The sequence below is a fragment of the Anomaloglossus baeobatrachus genome, chromosome 11, assembly GCF_048569485.1.
Source record: "Anomaloglossus baeobatrachus isolate aAnoBae1 chromosome 11, aAnoBae1.hap1, whole genome shotgun sequence".
Taxonomy (NCBI): domain Eukaryota; kingdom Metazoa; phylum Chordata; class Amphibia; order Anura; family Aromobatidae; genus Anomaloglossus; species Anomaloglossus baeobatrachus.
The window spans coordinates 193285326-193307634 of record NC_134363.1 but is presented as its reverse complement, the minus strand read 5'-3'; the positions used below and the strand labels follow the sequence as shown (position 1 = coordinate 193307634).

The following is a 22309-nucleotide window of genomic DNA, read 5'->3' as shown; positions in this document are numbered from 1 at the left end:
CAGCACATAGTAGGGCACCCAATACGGTCAGACATGGTCATTACACAGCTCATAGAATGACACCCTGTACGGTCAGACACAGCCATTACACAGCATATAGTGGGGCACCCCATACGGTCAGACACGTCCATTACACAGCTCATAGAGGGGCACCCTGTATGGTCAAACACAGCCATTACACAGCATATAGCAGGGGCAATATGTACAGTCAGACACAGTCATTACACAGCACATAGCAGGGACACCCTGTACGGTCAGACACTGCCATCACACAGCACTCAGCAATGCAACCCTGTACAGTCAGACACGGCCATTACCCAGGACATAGCAGGGGCACCCCATACAGTCAGAGACGGCCATTACACAGTGCACAGCAGGGGCACATTATAAGATTATCTGAGTACATTTTATATAACATCCGATTGTGGAAATTATTGGGAATCCGGCACTCGAGAGCTTCCAGTTACAGCGTTAGGTTATAACCATTTTGCAATAGTTTTCACAATTCCCTTCTCTGAATAAAACTGTAGAATTGATTGTTTGGACCTGTGCCCACCACCTGTGTATACAACGTGGCCTCTCGATAGTACGTGGCACCTTTAGCCATACAATATCCAAATTTCGGTATTTTATAGGATTCATTCTCAGTGAGTCACAGCTTTTGCATTATTCGTGTCTGATCTGTGGAGGTGGCAATTATTGGTGCATTATGTGAAAGCTCATCATTTATGGATTAATCCACATAAACTTACAATTTTCTTCCACTTCATTCTTCGATTCTGATACCACGTCTTCACCTGGAGCTGGGTCAACCCCAACGACTGAGCCAGGTCCAGCCTGAAAATGAAGGCATCGGTCAGTGCCGGACAGGTTGTGAATAATCCCACAGTCCGTACGTATCAGACGAGATCTGCCACAAGATGTGATCTGACATTTCCCTGTACAGGAGCTGGAATCTGACCACAATACGGGTCTCACATCACAGCCATTCCTTCTATTTGTACAAATGCGTTTGATCTCAGGCATGTGGTTGACAGGCAGACACGATGATCTTCCATCCCGAGCACTTGTGCCAACTCTGATGCCAGAGCTGTGTATGGGATTTGGCCGTGCCGTGGGCTGACATCACCCTGCAGCTGGGGAACCGTATTAGCCACAAACAGCTGGAGGGCGGCAGACCAAAGACATTGTGCTTCTCAAAAGTGTCTGAAATGCAGCTGAATAGAACCATTTATTGTCATGGAGCCTGCTGTTCGGGGGTGGGGGAGACTGCTGTTTGGGGGGAGACTGCTGTTCGGGGCAGCCTGCTTGGTGGGGAGACTGCTGATCGGGGGGAAACTGCTGCTCGGGGGGAGACTGCTGCTTTAGGGGTGACTGCCGCTCTGGGGAAGCCTACTGCTCTGGGGAGCCTGTTGCTTGGGGGGAGACTGCTGCTCAAGGAAGACTGGTGCTTGGGAGAAGCCTGTTTGGGATGGAGACTGCTGCTTGGGGGAGCCTGCTCTTTGGAGGGGAGACTGCTGGTCAGGGGGAGCCCGCCGCTCGGGGTGAGCCCATTGCTCGAGGGAATCTGGTGCTCGGGGAAGCCTGCTTGGGGGGAAACTGCTGCTTGCAGGGAGCCTGCTGCTTAGGAGAAGACTGCTGCTCAGGGAAAGACTGCTGCTTGGGGGTAGACTGCTGCTTGAGGGGAAATTGCTGCGTGGGGGGAGCCTGCTGCATGGGGAGAACCTGCTCAGGGTAAGCCTGCTCTGGGGGAGTCTGATGCTCGGGGGGAGCCTGCTGCTCGAGGAAGACTGGTGCTTGGGAGAAGCCTGCTCGGGGGGAGACTGCTGGTCAGGGGGAGCCTGCTGCTCAGGGGAAGTCTGCTGCTCGAGGAAGACTGGTGCTAGGGGAAAGCCTGCTCTTGGGAGGGAGACTGCTGCTCGGGGGAGACTGTTGCTTGAGGGAGCCTGCTGCAATTCGGGGGGAGCCTGCTGCTTGTGGGAACCTGCTGTTGCTCGGGGGGGGAGACTGCTGCTCAGGGGAAAACTGATGTTCAGGGGGAGACTGATGCTCAGGGGGAGACTGCTGCTCAGGGGAAGACTGATGCTCAGGGGGAGACTGATGCTCAGGGGGAGACTGATGCTCAGGGGAAGACTGATGCTCAGGGGAAGACTGATGCTCAGGGGGAGACTGCTGCGTGGGGGGAGACTGCTGCTCGGGGGGAGCCGGCTCAGGGTGAGCCTGCTCTGGGGGAGTTTGCTGCTTGGGGTGAGATTGCTGCTCAGGGGGAGACTGCTGCTCGGGTGGAAACTGCTGCTCAGGGGAAGCCTGCTGCTTGGGGGAAGACTGCTGCTCAGGGGAGCCTGTTCCGGCTCATATTCAAGCTGAAGACCCTGCATGCCGCTTATCTGGTAAGGGAGAGCCAGAAACCTCAGCACTGTGGAAAGATAGTTATTGGCTCCCTGGATAATGATATATTTTATCACCTTACTGTTCTATGATCACTGGGTTTGGACCAGAGGCCAGCAAGGTGCGAGTATAGTGGGTTCTCCATGAGATACCAGTAAGATAACACCGGGCAGAGGTGGGATCACTGACCTCCTACTGCACAGATAAGCCCCTGCTGCATTATGAGCATATATTGCATATTATAGGGTGAGGGGCCCTGAGGCTCACGTACTCACCGGTCCGGAGTGGACAGATATTTCTGCTTCTGGAATTTCTTTTCCAGTCCCATGAGCTGAATCTCTGTGAATATGGTTCTGCTGCGCCGCGGCTTCTTCAGACGAGGAGCGGTCTGTTCCAGCTCTGATTCGCTGCTTAGTGGAGCTTCGCTGGCCGGCGTCTCTGAGCGCACACATGGCGGAGAGAGATGTGTGGGAGACAGAACCTGAATGGGTGGTGAGGACGTGGAGGGGACAATGTGGCTGAGGACCCCAGGCTGGCGGCTGATGACTGAGAGAAGAGGGTATGACCGGAGCGGTGATGAGCCTGTAATGTGAACACAATGGGAAAGTTAATACTGTCCATCGAAAATATCGTCACCACCACCGGCAAAGGACGCTAGGCATTACTGTAGGCCTCGTTCCCAAATGTCCAGCCCCCATTGTTTTCTCCAGCGTGGTAGTGAAACACCAGAGACAAAATAATAACGGCTACACCGACCCGACCCCATAGATTTCTATAGGATTGTTCTCAGACATCCAGCACCTCCGCCTCCTTGGAGCAAACTCTAATCTTAAGATTGGTAAAGACTTTAGACACTGGATGTTCAGAAAGCTGAGGCTTCACCAGCAGATCCACCGAGGATTTCTACAACAGCAGTGCGGAAGTCGAGCTCTGCCGGAGATCCACTCACTGAGGATTGCTACAACAGCAGTGTGGAAGCCGAGCTCTGTCGGAAATCCACTCACTGAGGATTGCTACAATAGTGGTGCGGAAGCCGAGCTCTGCCGGAGATCCACTCACTGAGGATTGCTACAACAGCAGTGCGGAAGCCGAGCTTTGTCGGAGATCCACTCACTGAGGATTGCTACAACAGCAGTGCGGAAGCCAAGCTCTGCCAGAGATCCACTCACTGAGGATTGCTACAACAGCAGTGCGGAAGCCAAGCTCTGCCGGAGATCCACTCACTGAGGATTGCTACAACAGTGGTGCGGAAGCCGAGTTCTGCCGGAGATCCACTCACTGAAGATTGCTACAACAGCAGTGCGGAAGCCGAGCTCTGCCGGAGATCCACTCACTGAAGATTGCTACAACAGCAGTGCGGAAGCCGAGCTTTGCCGGAGATCCACTCACTGAGGATTGCTACAACAGTGCAGAAGCCAAGCTCTGCCGGAGATCCATCACTGAGGATTGCTACAACAGTGGCGCGGAAGCCGAGATCTGCCGGAAATCCACTCACTGAGGATTCCTACAACAGTGGTGCGGAAGCCGAGTTCTGCCGGAGATCCACTCACTGAAGATTGCTACAACAGCAGTGCGGAAGCCGAGCTCTGCCGGAGATCCACTCACTGAAGATTGCTACAACAGCAGTGCGGAAGCCGAGCTCTGCCGGAGATGCACTCACTGAGGATTGCTACAACAGTGCAGAAGCCAAGCTCTGCCGGAGATCCATCACTGAGGATTGCTACAACAGTGGCGCGGAAGCCGAGATCTGCCGGAAATCCACTCACTGAGGATTCCTACAACAGTGGTGCGGAAGCCGAGATCTGCCGGAAATCCACTCACTGAGGATTCCTACAACAGCAGTGCGGAAGCCGAGCTCTGCCGGAGATCCACTCACTGAAGATTGCTACAACAGCAGTGCGGAAGCCGAGCTCTGCCGGAGATCCACTCACTGAAGATTGCTACAACAGCAGTGCGGAAGCCGAGCTCTGCCGGAGATCCACTCACTGAGGATTGCTACAACAGTGCAGAAGCCAAGCTCTGCCGGAGATCCATCACTGAGGATTGCTACAACAGTGGTGCGGAAGCCGAGCTCTGCTGGAGATCCATCACTGAGGATTGCTACAACAGCAGTGCAGAAGCCAAGCTCTGCCGGAGATCCATCACTGAGGATTGCCACAACAGTGGCGCGGAAGCCGAGCTCTGCTGGAGATCCACTCACTGAGGATTGCTACAACAGTGGCGCGGAAGCCGAGCTCTGCTGGAGATCCATCACTGAGGATTGCTACAACAGTGGCGCGGAAGCCGAGCTCTGCTGGAGATCCACTCACTGAGGATTGCTACAACAGCAGTGCGGAAGCCAAGCTCTGCCGGAGATCCATCACTGAGGATTGCTACAACAGTGGCGCGGAAGCCGAGCTCTGCTGGAGATCCACTCACTGAGGATTGCTACAACAGCAGTGCGGAAGCCTAGCTCTGCCGGAGCTCCACTCACTGAGGATTGCTACAACAGCAGTGTGGAAGCCAAGCTCTGCCGGAGATCCATCACTGAGGATTGCTACAACAGTGGCGCGGAAGCCGAGCTCTGCCGGAGATCCATCACTGAGGATTGCTACAACAACGACGTGGAAGCCGAGCTCTGCCGGAGATCCACTCACTGAGGATTGCTACAACAGCAGTGCGGAAGCCGAGCTCTGCCGGAGCTCCACTCACTGAGGATTGCTACAACAGCAGTGCGGAAGCCGAGCTCTGCCGGAGCTCCACTCACTGAGGATTGCTACAACAGCAACGTGGAAGCCGAGCTCTGCCGGAGCTCCACTCACTGAGGATTGCTACAACAACGACGTGGAAGCCGAGCTCTGTAATATGGCGGTACATTCTGATTGTTACCATTACACGTCCTCACCGCAGATCATTAACAAATGCTCTCTCAGGATCATTTACCTTCCAGGCTGTATTTACTGAGTAAACATTATATACACTGTGTTCCAAATTATTATGCAAAAAGAGTTTATGAGTGATAAGGTCAGAAATGTTTTGTTTGTCATGTAAACTCATTGATGGTGATGTGTGTCAGGGCTCTTTATAGCACTTTATATCATTGCTGGTGATGGTGTCAGGGCTCTTTATATCACTTTATATCATTGCTGGTGATGGTGTCCGGGCTCTTTATATCACTTTATATCATTGCTGGTGATGGTGTCAGGGCTCTTTATAGCACTTTATATCATTGCTGGTGATGGTGTCAGGGCTCTTTATATCACTTTATATCATTGCTGGTGATGGTGTCCGGGCTCTTTATATCACTTTATATCATTACTGATGATGGTGTCCGGGCTCTTTATATCACTTTATATCATTGCTGGTGATGGTGTCAGGGCTCTTTATAGCACTTTATATCATTGCTGATGATGGTGTCAGGGCTCTTTATATCACTTTATATCATTGCTGGTGATGGTGTCAGGGCTCTTTATATCACTTTATATCATTACTGATGATGGTGTCCGGGCTCTTTATATCACTTTATATCATTGCTGGTGATGGTGTCAGGGCTCTTTATATCACTTTATATCATTGCTGGTGATGGTGTCAGGGCTCTTTATATCACTTTATATCATTGCTGGTGATGGTGTCCGGGCTCTTTATATCACTGACAGTAATTGCAGAGACCTGTGCAAATTAGTTTGGCGTTAGGTGCGTCCAAATAAAGGCAAGATACTGAAGAAGGCTGTTCCACATTATTACGCAGCCTACATTTTTTGCCAAAATGGGAAAGATAAAGGATGTGTCGCTGCTGAGAAGCAACAAATTGTGGAGTATTTAAATCAAGGCATGACTACAATCAACATTGCCAAGACACTTCATCGTGATCATCGCACAATCAAGAAGTATGTAGCGGATTCACTGCACACGCGTGTGCGTGCTGATAAGGAGAAATTGAGGACTCTTTCCAACAAGCAATTGCGTCAGGTTAAAAGAGCAGCTGCTAAAATGCCTGGTCATAGCCGCAGAGAAGTGAACCTGCTGATGCCTCCAACGTCCCCCGAACAACAAGATGCAGGGTCCTTCAGAGGTTTGCAGCTATGCGTAAGCCATCCTGTCGCCACCTCTATCCACTGCACACAAGCAGAAACGGCTCCAGTGGCCAAACCATACATGAAGACTGACTGCCAAACTGTTTTGTTCACCGATGAGAGCCGTGCAACGCTCGATGGTCCAGATGGATGGAGTGGAGGATGGCTGGTTGATGGACACCCCATGAAAACACGGTTAAGGCGCCAACAAGGAGGAGGTGGAGTAATGTTTTGGGATGGAATCATGGGGAGAGAGATTGTCGGCCTCTTTAGGATCCCTGAAGGGGTAAAGATGAACTCCATAATCTATGTGGAGTTTCTAAAACAGCACTTCCTGCCATGGTTCAGGAAGAAGAACCGTGCATTTCGCAGCAAGATCATTTTCATGCATGATAATGCACCATCTCATGCTGCAAATAACACATCTGCATCTCTGGCTGCTATGGGCATAAAATAGGACAAACTTATGGTGTGGCCACCATCTTCCCCTGACCTCAACCCCATTGAGAACCTCTGGAGCATCATCAAAAGAAGTGTCTATGATGGCGGGAGGCAGTTCACATCTAAACAACAGCTCTGAGAGGGTATTCTGTCCACAAAACAATTGAAGCACAAACCATCCAAAAACTGACAAATTGAATGGACGAGAGCGTTCAGAAGCTTCTTTCAAACAAGGGGTCCTATGTGCAAATGTAACATCACCTAGAATTAAGTTTTGACTTGAAAACGGTTTGATTTCATTTTGTAATAAGCTGATAATGCTGAGAATGTCACAATTCACCATTTTGTTTTTCAAAATAAAAAGGTTGAAAACTGCTGTGCATAATAATGTGGAACATGCATTTTAAGTGTTTATTATTATATTTAAAAATATACTGTTTTCATAGGCATCAAACACATATCAATTATACTCCAATAGTAGATGACTGGAAAATAACAGACTGCAATTCAGAAAGATAATTTAGGAAAATATGAAAAAATATTTTTTGCATAATAATTTGGAACGCAGTGTATACGTGTATCTGGCAGTTCCCATCGTGAGGCAGTGGCTCCGGCGTCTGATCTCTTCTAGGTCGCACGTAGCAATAATCGTAACAATTAGATCAGCAGCAATGGTCAATGGTTATATCGCCACAGTGTACATACCGCCACAGTGTACATACCGCCACAGTGTACATACTGCCACAGTGTACATACCGCCACAGTGTACATACCGCCACAGTGTACTTACAACCATAGTGCATGTGTAACCAGAGCATGAGCAGAACACTCAGAAATCATGGCCGCCCTGTGGATCAAGCCACGGAAAATGGCCCATAAGTCTGTAGATGAAGGCCAAGTCTAACGGCCCTACTGTTAAATCTCATAAAGGAAGGAGGACAGAGGAGTTTGAAAAAAGAAAGGAGTTTGAAGAGGGAGAAAGATAGAGAAGTCTGTTGGGGAGAGAGGAGTCTGGAGAAAGGAAGACAGAGGAGTCTGGAGGAGAAGGAGCGTGGACCGAAGAGTCTGGAAGAGGAGGAAGGAGGACAGAAAAGTCTGCCGGAGGAGGACAGAAGAGTCTAGAGAAAGAAAGACAGAGGAGTCTGAAGAGGAACAGAAGAGCCTTGAGGAAGGAGGACAGAGGAGTCAAGGAAAATGAGGGAGGACAAAGGAGTCTGGAGGAGATTGAAGGAGGACAGAGGAGTTTGGAGGAAAGAGAACATAGGAGTTTGCAAAAATGAAGACAAGTCTGGAAAAAGGAGGAAAGAGGAATCTGGAGAAAGAAAGAGAAAGGAGCCTGAAGAGGGATAGAGGAGTCTGGAGAAAGGAGGACACAGGAGTCTGGAGGAGGAGGACAGAGGAGTCTGGAGGAGGAGGACAGAGGAGTCTGGAGGAGGATGGGATACAGAAGGGTATGGAAAGTGACACCGGAGTCCAGTCAGTGACTGATGCATGTGTATGGGGAGCTGGGAGAGATGGAGGACGGAGGTGCACAGGCGTCTTCAGGGTTCACAATACATTTGTTGGAAGTTTCATACTGAAGTGATGCATAACAATCAGCCGCTATTACAGAAACTCCTGGACAGTCAGGAAACATTGGTCACTTTTTACTTCTGTCTATAAAATAAATTAAGGCATCAGAGATTTCTTTGAAGCTGAAGAGATTTCCACAGCTGATTCTACTGATGTTCCAGGTGACAATGACTGTAGCTGGTGCGGTCACGTCAGCAGCTCGTGCGGTCACATCAGCAGCTCGTGCGGTCACATCAGCAGCTTGTGAGGTCACATCAGCAGCTTGTGAGGTCACATCAGCAGCTCGTGCAGTCACATCAGCAGCTTGTGAGGTCACATCAGCAGCTTGTGAGGTCACATCAGCAGCTCGTGCAGTCACATCAGCAGCTCGTGCGGTCACATCAGCAGCTTGTGAGGTCACATCAGCAGCTCGTGCAGTCACATCAGCAGCTCGTGCGGTCACATCAGCAGCTCGTGCGATCACATCAGCAGCTCGTGCAGTCACAGCAGCTCGTGCGGTCACATCAGCAGCTCGTGCGGTCACATCAGCAGCTCGTGCGATCACATCAGCAGCTCGTGCAGTCACAGCAGCTCGTGCGGTCACATCAGCAGCTCGTGCGGTCACGTCAGCAGCTCGTGCGGTCACATCAGCAGCTCGTGCGGTCACGTCAGCAGCTCGTGCGGTCACGTCAGCAGCTCGTGCAGTCACATCAGCAGCTCGCGCGGTCACATCAGCAGCTCGCGCAGTCACATCAGCAGCTCGTGCATTCAGATTAGCAGCTTGTGCGGTCACATCAGCAGCTCGTGCGGTCACATCAGCAGCTCGTGCAGTCACATCAGCAGCTCGTGCGGTCACATCAGCAGCTCGCGCGGTCACATCAGCAGCTCGCGCGGTCACATCAGCAGCTCGTGCAGTCACATCAGCAGCTCGCGCGGTCACATCAGCAGCTCGCGCAGTCACATCAGCAGCTCGTGCGGTCACATCAGCAGCTCGTGCGGTCACATCAGCAGCTCGTGCAGTCACATCAGCAGCTCGTGCGGTCACATCAGCAGCTCGCGCGGTCACATCAGCAGCTCGTGCAGTCACATCAGCAGCTCGTGCGGTCACATCAGCAGCTCGTGCAGTCACATCAGCAGCTCGTGCAGTCACATCAGCAGCTCGTGCGGTCACATCAGCAGCTCGTGCAGTCACATCAGCAGCTCGCGCGGTCACATCAGCAGCTCGTGCAGTCACATCAGCAGCTCGTGCGGTCACATCAGCAGCTCGTGCGGTCACGTCAGCAGCTCGTGCGGTCACGTCAGCAGCTCGTGCGGTCACATCAGCAGCTCGCGCGGTCACATCAGCAGCTCGTGCAGTCACATCAGCAGCTCGTGCGATCACATCAGCAGCTCGTGCGGTCACATCAGCAGCTCGTGCGGTCACATCAGCAGCTCGCGCGGTCACATCAGCAGCTCGCGCGGTCACGTCAGCAGGTCGCGCGGTCACATCAGCAGCTCGCGCGGTCACATCAGCAGCTCGCGCGGTCACATCAGCAGCTCGTGCGGTCACATCAGCAGCTCGTGCGGTCACATCAGCAGCTCGCGCGGTCACATCAGCAGCTCGCGCGATCACATCAGCAGCTCGCGCGGTCACATCAGCAGCTCGTGCGGTCACATCAGCAGCTCGCGCGGTCACATCAGCAGCTCGTGCGGTCACATCAGCAGGTCGCGCGGTCACATCAGCAGCTCGCGCGGTCACATCAGCAGCTCGTGCGGTCACATCAGCAGCTCGTGCGGTCACATCAGCAGCTCGTGCGGTCACATCAGCAGGTCGCGCGGTCACATCAGCAGCTCGCGCGATCACATCAGCAGCTCGTGCGGTCACATCAGCAGCTCGCGCGGTCACATCAGCAGCTCGCGCGGTCACATCAGCAGCTCGTGCGGTCACGTCAGCAGCTCGCGCGGTCACGTCAGCAGCTCGCGCGGTCACGTCAGCAGCTCGCGCGGTCACGTCAGCAGCTCGCGCGGTCACGTCAGCAGCTCGCGCGGTCACATCAGCAGCTCATCGTGCGGTCACATCAGCAGCTCGTGCGGTCACATCAGCAGCTCGTGCGGTCACATCAGCAGCTCGTGCGGTCACATCAGCAGCTCGTGCGGTCACATCAGCAGCTCGTGCGGTCACATCAGCAGCTCGCGCGGTCACATCAGCAGCTCGTGCGGTCACATCAGCAGCTCGTGCATTTAGATTAGCAGCTTGTGCGGTCAGATCAGCAGCTCGCGCGGTCACATCAGCAGCTCGTGCGGTCACATCAGCAGCTCGTGCGGTCACATCAGCAGCTCGCGCGGTCACATCAGCAGCTCGTGCGGTCACATCAGCAGCTCGTGCGGTCACAGCCGCTCGTGCGGTCACATCAGCAGCTCGTGCGGTCACATCAGCAGCTCGTGCGGTCACATCAGCAGCTCGTGCGGTCACAGCCGCTCGTGCGGTCACATCAGCAGCTCGCGCGGTCACATCAGCAGCTCGTGCGGTCACATCAGCAGCTCGCGCGGTCACATCAGCAGCTCGTGCGGTCACATCAGCAGCTCGCGCGGTCACATCAGCAGCTCGTGCGGTCACATCAGCAGCTCGCGCGGTCACATCAGCAGCTCGCGCGGTCACATCAGCAGCTCGTGCGGTCACATCAGCAGCTCGTGCGGTCACATCAGCAGCTCGTGCGGTCACATCAGCAGCTCGTGCATTCAGATTAGCAGCTTGTGCGGTCACATCAGCAGCTCGTGCGGTCACATCAGCAGCTCGTGCGGTCACATCAGCAGCTCGTGCGGTCACATCAGCAGCTCGTGCGGTCACATCAGCAGCTCGTGCGATCACATCAGCAGCTCGTGCATTCAGATTAGCAGCTTGTGCGGTCACATCAGCAGCTCGTGCATTCAGATTAGCAGCTCGTGCGGTCACATCAGCAGCTCGTGCATTCAGATTAGCAGCTTGTGCGGTCACGTCAGCAGCTTGTGCGGTCACATCAGCAGCTCGTGCGGTCACATCAGCAGCTCGTGCGGTCACATCAGCAGCTCGTGCGGTCACATCAGCAGCTCGTGCGGTCACGTCAGCAGCTCGTGCGGTCACGTCAGCAGCTCGTGCGGTCACATCAGCAGCTCGTGCGGTCACATCAGCAGCTCGTGCGGTCACATCAGCAGCTCGTGCATTCAGATTAGCAGCTTGTGCGGTCACATCAGCAGCTCGCGCGGTCACATCAGCAGCTCGTGCGGTCACATCAGCAGCTCGTGCGGTCACATCAGCAGCTCGTGCATTCAGATTAGCAGCTTGTGCGGTCACATCAGCAGCTTGTGAGGTCACATCAGCAGCTCGTGCAGTCACATCAGCAGCTCGTGCAGTCACATCAGCAGCTTGTGCGGTCACATCAGCAGCTCGCGCGGTCACATCAGCAGCTCGTGCGGTCACATCAGCAGCTCGTGCGGTCACATCAGCAGCTCGTGAGGTCACATCAGCAGCTCGTGCGGTCACATCAGCAGCTCGCGCGGTCACATCAGCAGCTCGTGCAGTCACATCAGCAGCTCGTGCAGTCACATCAGCAGCTCGTGCAGTCACATCAGCAGCTCGTGCAGTCACATCAGCAGCTCGTGCGGTCACATCAGCAGCTCGTGCGGTCACATCAGCAGCTCGCGCGGTCACATCAGCAGCTCGTGCGGTCACATCAGCAGCTCGTGCAGTCACATCAGCAGCTCGTGCAGTCACATCAGCAGCTCGTGCAGTCACATCAGCAGCTCGTGCAGTCACATCAGCAGCTCGTGCGGTCACATCAGCAGCTCGTGCGGTCACATCAGCAGCTCGCGCGGTCACATCAGCAGCTCGCGCGGTCACATCAGCAGCTCGCGCGGTCACATCAGCAGCTCGTGCAGTCACATCAGCAGCTCGTGCAGTCACATCAGCAGCTCGTGCAGTCACATCAGCAGCTCGTGCGGTCACATCAGCAGCTCGTGCGGTCACATCAGCAGCTCGTGCGGTCACATCAGCAGCTCGTGCAGTCACATCAGCAGCTCGTGCAGTCACATCAGCAGCTCGTGCGGTCACATCAGCAGCTCGTGCGGTCACATCAGCCGCTCGTGCGGTCACAGCAGCTCGTGCGGTCACATCAGCAGCTCGTGCGGTCACGTCAGCAGCTCGTGCGGTCACGTCAGCAGCTCGTGCGGTCACATCAGCAGCTCGTGCGGTCACATCAGCAGCTCGTGCATTCAGATTAGCAGCTCGTGCGGTCACATCAGCAGCTTGTGCGGTCAGATTAGCAGCTCGTGCGGTCACATCAGCAGCTCGTGCATTCAGATTAGCAGCTTGTGCGGTCAGATCAGCAGCTCGCGCGGTCACATCAGCAGCTCGCGCGGTCACATCAGCAGCTCGCGCGGTCACATCAGCAGCTCGTGCGGTCACATCAGCAGGTCGGACCACCCATCATCACACTGATAATCGGTGATCAGATCGGCTGCAGCCCCTTCATCTCCTGCTTGTTCTGTGCCTGCGCTGTGTCAGAGGATCTCGGGCCGATCTGGCGGCATGTCTGCACCTGCAGCCGATGCTTCAGTGACTCCTCTCCGTGCTCAGCACATGCACAGCTGGATTGTCAGAATTACAGAAGAGAAACATATAATTACATTATCATCACTGAATATAATAAACTTCTCACAGGTAAAAAAAAACTGTTAGTGATGAGTCACAAAGGCGGCAGAGGTGAACGCAGGGCCGCCGCGGCCTCACTGCAGAGCATGGTTCACACCAAGCGGCAGAACACCAACGCGCCCACCGGTATACAAATCATGTGCAGAAACACCGGCATCCTACAGTCTGTCCTCACTGTATCACTCCCATCATCCCTGCCCTGGGATATCACTCATATCATCCCTGCCCCGGGATATCACTCTCATCATCCCTGCCCCGGGATATCACTCTCATCATCCCTGCCCCGGGATATCACTCTCATCATCCCTGCCCCGGGATATCGCTCTCATCATCCCTGCCCCGGGATATCGCTCTCATCATCCCTGCCCCGGGATATCGCTCTCATCATCCCTGCCCCGGGATATCACTCTCATCATCCCTGCCCCGGGATATCGCTCTCATCATCCCTGCCCCAGGATATCACTCCCATCAACTCTGACCCCGGGATATCACTCATATCATCCCTGCCCCGGGATATCACTCTCATCATCCCTGCCCCGGGATATCACTCTCATCATCCCTGCCCCGGGATATCACTCTCATCATCCCTGCCCCGGGATATCACTCTCATCATCCCTGCCCCGGGATATCGCTCTCATCATCCCTGCCCCGGAATATCACTCATATCATCCCTGCCCCGGGATATCACTCTCATCATCCCTGCCCCAGGATATCACTCTCATCATCCCTGCCCCGGGATATCACTCCCATCATCCCTGCCCCGGGATATCACTCCCATCATCCCTGCCCCGGGATATCACTCTCATCATCCCTGCCCCGGGATATCACTCTCATCATCCCTGCCCCGGGATATCACTCTCATCATCCCTGCCCCGGGATATCGCTCTCATCATCCCTGCCCCGGAATATCACTCATATCATCCCTGCCCCGGGATATCACTCTCATCATCCCTGCCCCAGGATATCACTCTCATCATCCCTGCCCCGGGATATCACTCCCATCATCCCTGCCCCAGGATATCACTCTCATCATCCCTGCCCCGGGATATCACTCTCATCATCCCTGCCCCGGGATATCACTCCCATCATCCCTGCCCCAGGATATCACTCCCATCAACTCTGACCCCGGGATATCACTCATATCATCCCTGCCCCGGGATATCACTCTCATCATCCCTGCCCCGGGATATCACTCATATCATCCCTGCCCCGGGATATCACTCTCATCATCCCTGCCCCGGGATATCACTCTCATCATCCCTGCCCCGGGATATCACTCCCATCATCCCTGCCCCAGGATATCACTCCCATCAACTCTGACCCCGGGATATCACTCATATCATCCCTGCCCCGGGATATCACTCTCATCATCCCTGCCCCGGGATATCACTCATATCATCCCTGCCCCGGGATATCACTCTCATCATCCCTGCCCCGGGATATCACTCTCATGATCCCTGCCCCGGGATATCACTCCCATCATCCCTGCCCTGGGATATCACTCATATCATCCCTGCCCCGGGATATCACTCTCATCATCCCTGCCCCGGGATATCACTCATATCATCCCTGCCCCGGAATATCACTCATATCATCCCTGCCCCGGGATATCACTCTCATCATCCCTGCCCCAGGATATCACTCTCATCATCCCTGCCCCGGGATATCACTCTCATCATCCCTGCCCCGGGATATCACTCTCATCAACCCTGACCCCGGGATATCACTCATATCATCCCTGCCCCGGGATATCACTCTCATCATCCCTGCCCCGGGATATCACTCTCATCATCCCTGCCCCGGGATATCACTCTCATCATCTCTGCCCCGGGATATCACTCCCATCATCCCTGCCCCGGGATATCACTCTCATCAACCCTCACCCCGGGATATCACTCTCATCATCCCTGCCCCGGGATATCACTTATATCATCCCTGCCCTGGGATATCACTCTCATCATCCCTGCCTGGAACATCACTCATATCATCCCTGCTCCAGGATATCACTCCCATCATCCCTGCCCCAGGATATCACTCCCATCATCCCTGCTCAGGATATCACTCCCATCATCCCTGCCCCGGGATATCACTCTCATCATCCCTTACCCCGGGATATCACTCCCATCATCCATGCCCTGGGATATCACTCCCATCATCCCTGCCCCGGGATATCACTCTCATCATCCCTTACCCCGGGATATCACTCCCATCATCCATGCCCTGGGATATCACTCCCATCATCCCTGCCCCGGGATATCACTCTCATCATCCCTGCCTGGGATATCACTCCCATCATCCCTGCCCCAGGATATCACTCCCATCATCCCTGCCTCGGGATATCACTCCCATCATCCCTGCCCCAGGATATCACTCCCATCATCTCTGCCCCGGGATATCACTCTCATCAACCCTGACCCCGGGATATCATTCCCATCATCCATGCCCTGGGATATCACTCCCATCATCCCTGCCCCAGGATATCACTCCCATCATCCCTGCCTCGTGATATCACTCCCATCATCCCTGCCCCGGGATATCACTCCAATCATCCCTGACCCAGGATATCACTCCCATCATCCCTGCCCCGGGATATCACTCTCATCAACCCTTACCCCGGGATATCACTCCCATCATCCATGCCCTGAGATATCACTCCCATCATCCCTGCCCCGGGATATCACTCTCATCATCCCTGACCCCGGGATATCACTCCCATCATCCCTGCCTGGGATATCACTCCCATCATCCCTGCCCCAGGATATCACTCCCATCATCCCTGCCTCGGGATATCACTCCCATCATCCCTGCCCCAGGATATCACTCCCATCATCTCTGCCCCAGGATATCACTCTCATCAACCCTGACCTCGTGATATCACTCCCATCATCCCTGCTCGGGATATCACTCCCATCATCCCTGCCCCGGGATATCACTCCCATCATCCCTGACCCCGGGATATCATTCTCATCATCCCTGCCCCGGGATATCACTCCCATCATCCCTGCCCCGGGATATCACTCCCATCATCCCTGCCCCGGGATATCACTCTCATCATCCCTGACCCCGGGATATCACTCCCATCATCCCTGCCCTGGGATATCACTCCCATCATCCCTGCCCCGGGATATCACTCCCATCATCCCTGCCTCGTGATATCACTCCCATCATCCCTGCCCCGGGATATCACTCCCATCATCCCTGCCCCGGGATATCACTCCCATCATCCCTGCCCCGAGATATCACTCCCATCATCCCTGACCCCGGGATATCATTCTCATCATCCCTGCCCCGGGATATCACTCCCATCATCCCTGCCCCGGGATATCACTCCCATCATCCCTGCCCCGGGATATCACTCCCATCATCCCTGACCCCGGGATATCATTCTCATCATCCCTGCCCCGGGATATCACTCCCATCATCCCTGCCCCGGGATATCACTCCCATCATCCCTGACCCCGGGATATCATTCTCATCATCCCTGCCCCGGGATATCACTCCCATCATCCCTGCCCCGGGATATCACTCCCATCATCCCTGCCCCGGGATATCACTCCCATCATCCCTGACCCCGGGATATCATTCTCATCATAACTGACCCCGGGATATCATTCTCATCATCCCTGCCCCGGGATATCACTCCCATCATCCCTGCCCCGGGATATCACTCCCATCATCCCTGCCCCGGGATATCACTCCCATCATCCCTGCCCCGGGATATCACTCCCATCATCCCTGACCCCGGGATATCATTCTCATCATCCCTGACCCCGGGATATCATTCTCATCATCCCTGCCCCGGGATATCACTCCCATCATCCCTGCCCCGGGAGCATACAATATTCTCTCCCTATGTCTTACATATAATATATCATTTCCATCCTTCCTGACCCAGGAGCTTACAATCTAACCTCTCCATTTGTCACATCAGTGACCTTTTTCTCCCATGTTTGCTGTGTAATGTCCGTACACGTGACTTGAATTATTGGGAGAGGAGACACGGGTGGGTTCTGGTGGCCGTCGATGTCCCACATTTCTCGGAGACCCCCCATTTTTATCTTATGTAGGATATTCCGGGGATCGGATCCCTATAAAATGAAAGTTCTGCCCCGTTGTAATAGACAGTGGCTTATTGGTAGTGAATGGAATCATCATTGGGATCAGTCCTAGTTCTGCTCACACAGCAGCGATTTGTTACATTGTATCAGCATCAACAGCAGCGTGATTGTCACTGAGTGATCTGTGAAGGAAGCTGTGACGGTGACGCGGTGACGGTGGTGCGGTAACGGCGGCGCGGTGACGGTGGTGCGGTGACAGCGGCGCGGTGACGGTGATGCGGTGACGGCGGCGCGGTGACGGTGGTGCGGTGACGGTGATGCGGTGACGGCGGCGCGGTGACGGTGGTGCAGTGACAGCGGCGCGGTGACTTCTCACGGTCGTCTGTCGGTGCTCGCCGGGGCTCATGCTCGGTGTATACAGGTCTCAGGCTGCATCTGTTCCTGGCTCGGTATCTGCCTCGCATTAATTTGTCCTGGCACTAAAGTGTGCCAGGGAACTCCCAGAAATCCCATTAGCATCTGTGCTGCCTCGGAGGCGATCATGACAGCCACTATTTGCTGTGGTGATATCCGTAATCTCGTGTTGCCATCCGCTCTTTTCTGTGGGAGTTTCTGCCTGATGTTCTGCAGTAAATGTTCATTAACCAAAAAAAGGAGAAGAAAACAACACAATATCGGGGCGCACCTGTATATAATATCGGGACGCACCTGTATACAATATAAAGTATATTTTATGGAAAACCAAAAATCAATACTCCAATTAAAATCCCCCAAAAAGAGCCACAACACTGACATTACAGTACAAAGAAATTGTATAGATCCCATCCACAGATATGGGTGACAATATATATTCAGGAATGAAGCCCTACGCATATAAGAAATATAGAATATTAAGCTTATAAAATGTGAAAACCTATATATAAAAATATGAAAGTGCATAAAAACAATGCATAAAGGCACATAAATCACAATATATAGCCCTTAAATACAGAAATATGGTGTAATGGTGAAAGATAAACCTGAACAGCTATATACAGTGCCTACAAGTAGTATTCAACCCCCTGCAGATTTAGCAGGTTTACACATTCGGAATAACTTGGCATTGTGACATTTGGACTGTAGATCAGCCTGGAAGTGTGAAATGCAGCAAAAAAGAATGTTATTTCTTTTTTTTTTTAAATTGTGAAAAGTTTATTCAGAGGGTCATTTATTATTCAACCCCTCAATCCACCAGAATTCTGTTTGGTTCCCCTAAAGTATTAAGAAGTATTTCAGGCACAAAGAACAATGAGCTTCACATGTTTGGATTAATTATCTCTTTTTCCAGCCTTTTCTGACTAATTAAGACCCTCCCCAAACTTGTGAACAGCACTCATACATGGTCAACATGGGAAAGACAAAGGAGCATTCCAAGGCCATCAGAGACAAGATCGTGGAGGGTCACAAGGCTGGCAAGGGGTACAAAACCCTTTCCAAGGAGTTGGGCCTACCTGTCTCCACTGTTGGGAGCATCATCCGGAAGTGGAAGGCTTATGGAACTACTGTTAGCCTTCCACGGCCTGGACAGCCTTTGAAAGTTTCCTCCCGTGCCGAGGCCAGGCTTGTCCAAAGAGTCAAGGCTAACCCAAGGACAACAAGGAAGGAGCTCCGGGAAGATCTCATGGCAGTGGGGACATTGGTTTCAGTCAATACCATAAGTAACGTACTCCACCGCAATGGTCTCCGTTCCAGACGAGCCCGTAAGGTACCTTTACTTTCAAAGCGTCATGTCAAGGCTCGTCTACAGTTTGCTCATGATCACTTGGAGGACTCTGAGACAGACTGGTTCAAGGTTCTCTGGTCTGATGAGACCAAGATCGAGATCTTTGGTGCCAACCACACACGTGACGTTTGGAGACTGGATGGCACTGCATACGACCCCAAGAATACCATCCCTACAGTCAAGCATGGTGGTGGCAACATCATGCTGTGGGGCTGTTTCTCAGCCAAGGGGCCTGGCCATCTGGTCCGCATCCATGGGAAGATGGATAGCACGGCCTACCTGGAGATTTTGGCCAAGAACCTCCGCTCCTCCATCAAGGATCTTAAGATGGGTCGTCATTTCATCTTCCAACAAGACAACGACCCAAAGCACACAGCCAAGAAAACCAAGGCCTGGTTCAAGAGGGAAAAAATCAAGGTGTTGCAGTGGCCTAGTCAGTCTCCTGACCTTAACCCAATTGAAAACTTGTGGAAGGAGCTCAAGATTAAAGTCCACATGAGACACCCAAAGAACCTAGATAACTTGGAGAAGATCTGCATGGAGGAGTGGGCCAAGATAACTCCAGAGACCTGTGCCGGCCTGATCAGGTCTTATAAAAGACGATTATTAGCTGTAATTGCAAACAAGGGTTATTCCACAAAATATTAAACCTAGGGGTTGAATAATAATTGACCCACACTTTTATGTTGAAAATGTATTAAAATTTAACTGAGCAACATAACTTGTTGGTTTGTAAGATTTATGCATCTGTTAATAAATCCTGCTCTTGTTTGAAGTTTGCAGGCTCTAACTTATTTGCATCTTATCAAACCTGCTAAATCTGCAGGGGGCTGAATACTACTTGTAGGCACTGTACAGTGGCATGTAAAAGTCTGTGCACCCCTGGTCAAAATTACTGTTATTGTGAACAGTTAAGTAAGTTGAAGATGAAACACACATCGTACATCAGGCAGCCCGCCCCCATGGAAGATTTAAGAAATTTGCATACGAAAAGGTACAAGTTTGTAAAGTATTTATTTTGGAATAAAAGGGGCCACAAAAACTATAGGAAGCTTCCTAGAATGCAGCCCAGGAGCTGCAGAGGGGGGAACTTTTAGCTTTATAGCTAAATTTCTGATGACAGGTTCCCTTTAATAAAAACACAGCTTCCTCTAACTTTGTGGTAAAAAAAAACTGCAGCGATGGGTTCTTCCAAGCAGCTGACTAGCACTCTGAAATGAAAATAGTGGAGGCCCACAAAGCAGGAGAAGGCTATAAGCGCTCAGTTTGACATGTACTTAAGAATTGGCCATTACCAAGAACAATGGAGGTCAAGATAAGGTCTGGAAGACCAAGCAAAATGTCTGTCAGAACTGCTGGTAGGATTGCTAGAGGCAAATCAGAGCCCCTGCATGACTGCAAACGACTATCAGGAAGATTTATAAGACTCTGGAGTTGTGGTATATTGTTCTACTGTTCAGAGACACCTGCATAAATTTTCCTTAATGGAAGAGTCATCAGAAGAACCTCTCCTGTGTCCTCACCATAAAATCAGTGTCAGAAGTCTGCAAAAGAACATCAAATCAAGCCTGATGCATTCTGGGAACAAGGCGACAATGATCAAAGGTATGTGTGGAGAAAAAAGGGCGCAGAATTTCAGAAAAAGAACATCTCGCCAACCATTAAGCATAGGGGGTGTATCAATCATGCTTTGGGGTTGTGTTGCATCCAATGGCACGAGGAACATTTCAGGGGTAGAGGGAAGAATGTATTCAATGAAATTTCAACAAATTCTTGATGCAAAAATAACACCATCTGTAAAAAAGCTACATTTGAAAAGAGGAGAAAATGGAAATTGATCCTAAACACACATCAAAGTCCACAATAGACGACCTCAAAAGGCGCAAGCTGAAGGTTTTACAATGGCCTCACAGTCTCCTGATCTGTACATCATTGAAAATCTGTGGCTAGACATCAATAGAGGAGAGCATGCAAGACGAGCCAGGAATCTCACAGAACTAGAAGACATCTCCAAGAAAGAGCAGTGCATGCAAGACGAGCCAGGAATTTCACAGAACTGGAAGACGCCTCCAAGAAAGAGCAGTGCATGCAAGACGAGCCAGGAATTTCACAGAACTGGAAGACGCCTCCAAGAAAGAGCAGTGCATGCAAGACGAGCCAGGAATTTCACAGAACTGGAAGACGCCTCCAAGGAAGAGCAGTGCATGCAAGATGAGCCCGGAATCTCACAGAACTAGAAGACGTCTCCAAGAAAGAGCAGTGCATGCAAGACGAGCCAGGAATTTCACAGAACTAGAAGACGCCTCCAAGAAAGAGCAGTGCATGCAAGACGAGCCAGGAACCTCACAGAACTGGAAGACGCCTCCAAGAAAGAGCAGTGCATGCAAGACGAGCCCGGAATCTCACAGAACTAGAAGACGTCTCCACGAAAGAGCGGTGCATGAAGGGTGAGTCACGAATCTCACAGAACTGGAAGACGCCTCCAAGGAAGAGCAGAGCATGCAAGATGAGCCCGGAATCTCACAGAACTGGAAGACACCTCCAAGGAAGAGCAGAGCATGCAAGATGAGCCCGGAATCTCACAGAACTAGAAGACGTCTCCAAGAAAGAGCAGTGCATGCAAGGCGAGTCACCAATCTCACAGAATTGGAAGACGCCTCCAAGGAAGAGGAGAGCATGCAAGATGAGCCCGGAATTTCACAGAACTGGAAGACGCTTCCAAGGAAGAGCAGTGCATGCAAGACAAGCCAGGAACCTCACAGAACTGGAAGACGTCTCCAAGGAAGAGCAGAGCATGCAAGACGAGCCAGGAACCTCACAGAACTGGAAGACGTCTCCAAGGAAGAATTGAAGAAAATTCCTCAAACAAGAATTGAGACTCTTGGCTGCTACAAAAAGCATTTACAAGATGTGATACTTGTTAAAGGGGGCATACTATACATGCAGGGTGCCCAAACTTTTGCATCGGCACATTTTCCTTTTTTGTTATTTTTAAGATGTAAATTATAAAAAAAATTTTTTGCCTAAAATACAAAGGAAATGTGTCATCTGTAACTGTCTGTCATTTCATCCTTAATTTTCTGAACTCTTCACAATAACAGTAATTTTGAATAGGGGTACTTGAACTTTTACATACCACTATATATATAAGGAGTTAATGCTTTAATATTCAATCTATCAAACCCATAATATGGAATCCAAAAAAGTGTAGAGGATAGTTAATTGCAGATTTCAGACGTATTGCTGGCAGGGCCATCTTCATCGGGGGGGAAAGCCATATATATATACACAGTGCCTTGCGAAAGTATTCAGCCCCCTTGAATTTTTCAACCTTCTCCCACATTTCAGGCTTCAAACATAAAGATATAAATATTTAAATGAATCAACAACA

The 22309-nt window shown here is 51.9% G+C and overlaps 1 protein-coding gene across 1 annotated transcript in view; it reads right to left on the bottom strand.

Moving 5' to 3' along the window:
- BARX2 (BARX homeobox 2) overlaps window positions 1-22309 on the bottom strand; it is a 78549-nt gene that overhangs the window by 2045 nt on the left and 54195 nt on the right. Inside the window, exons 2-3 of the mRNA XM_075329207.1 lie at window positions 2664-2970; window positions 753-837 (exon numbers count right to left, since the gene is read on the bottom strand). Coding sequence (XP_075185322.1) covers window positions 753-837; window positions 2664-2970 — 392 coding nt within the window. The remainder of the gene's footprint in view (window positions 1-752; window positions 838-2663; window positions 2971-22309) is intronic.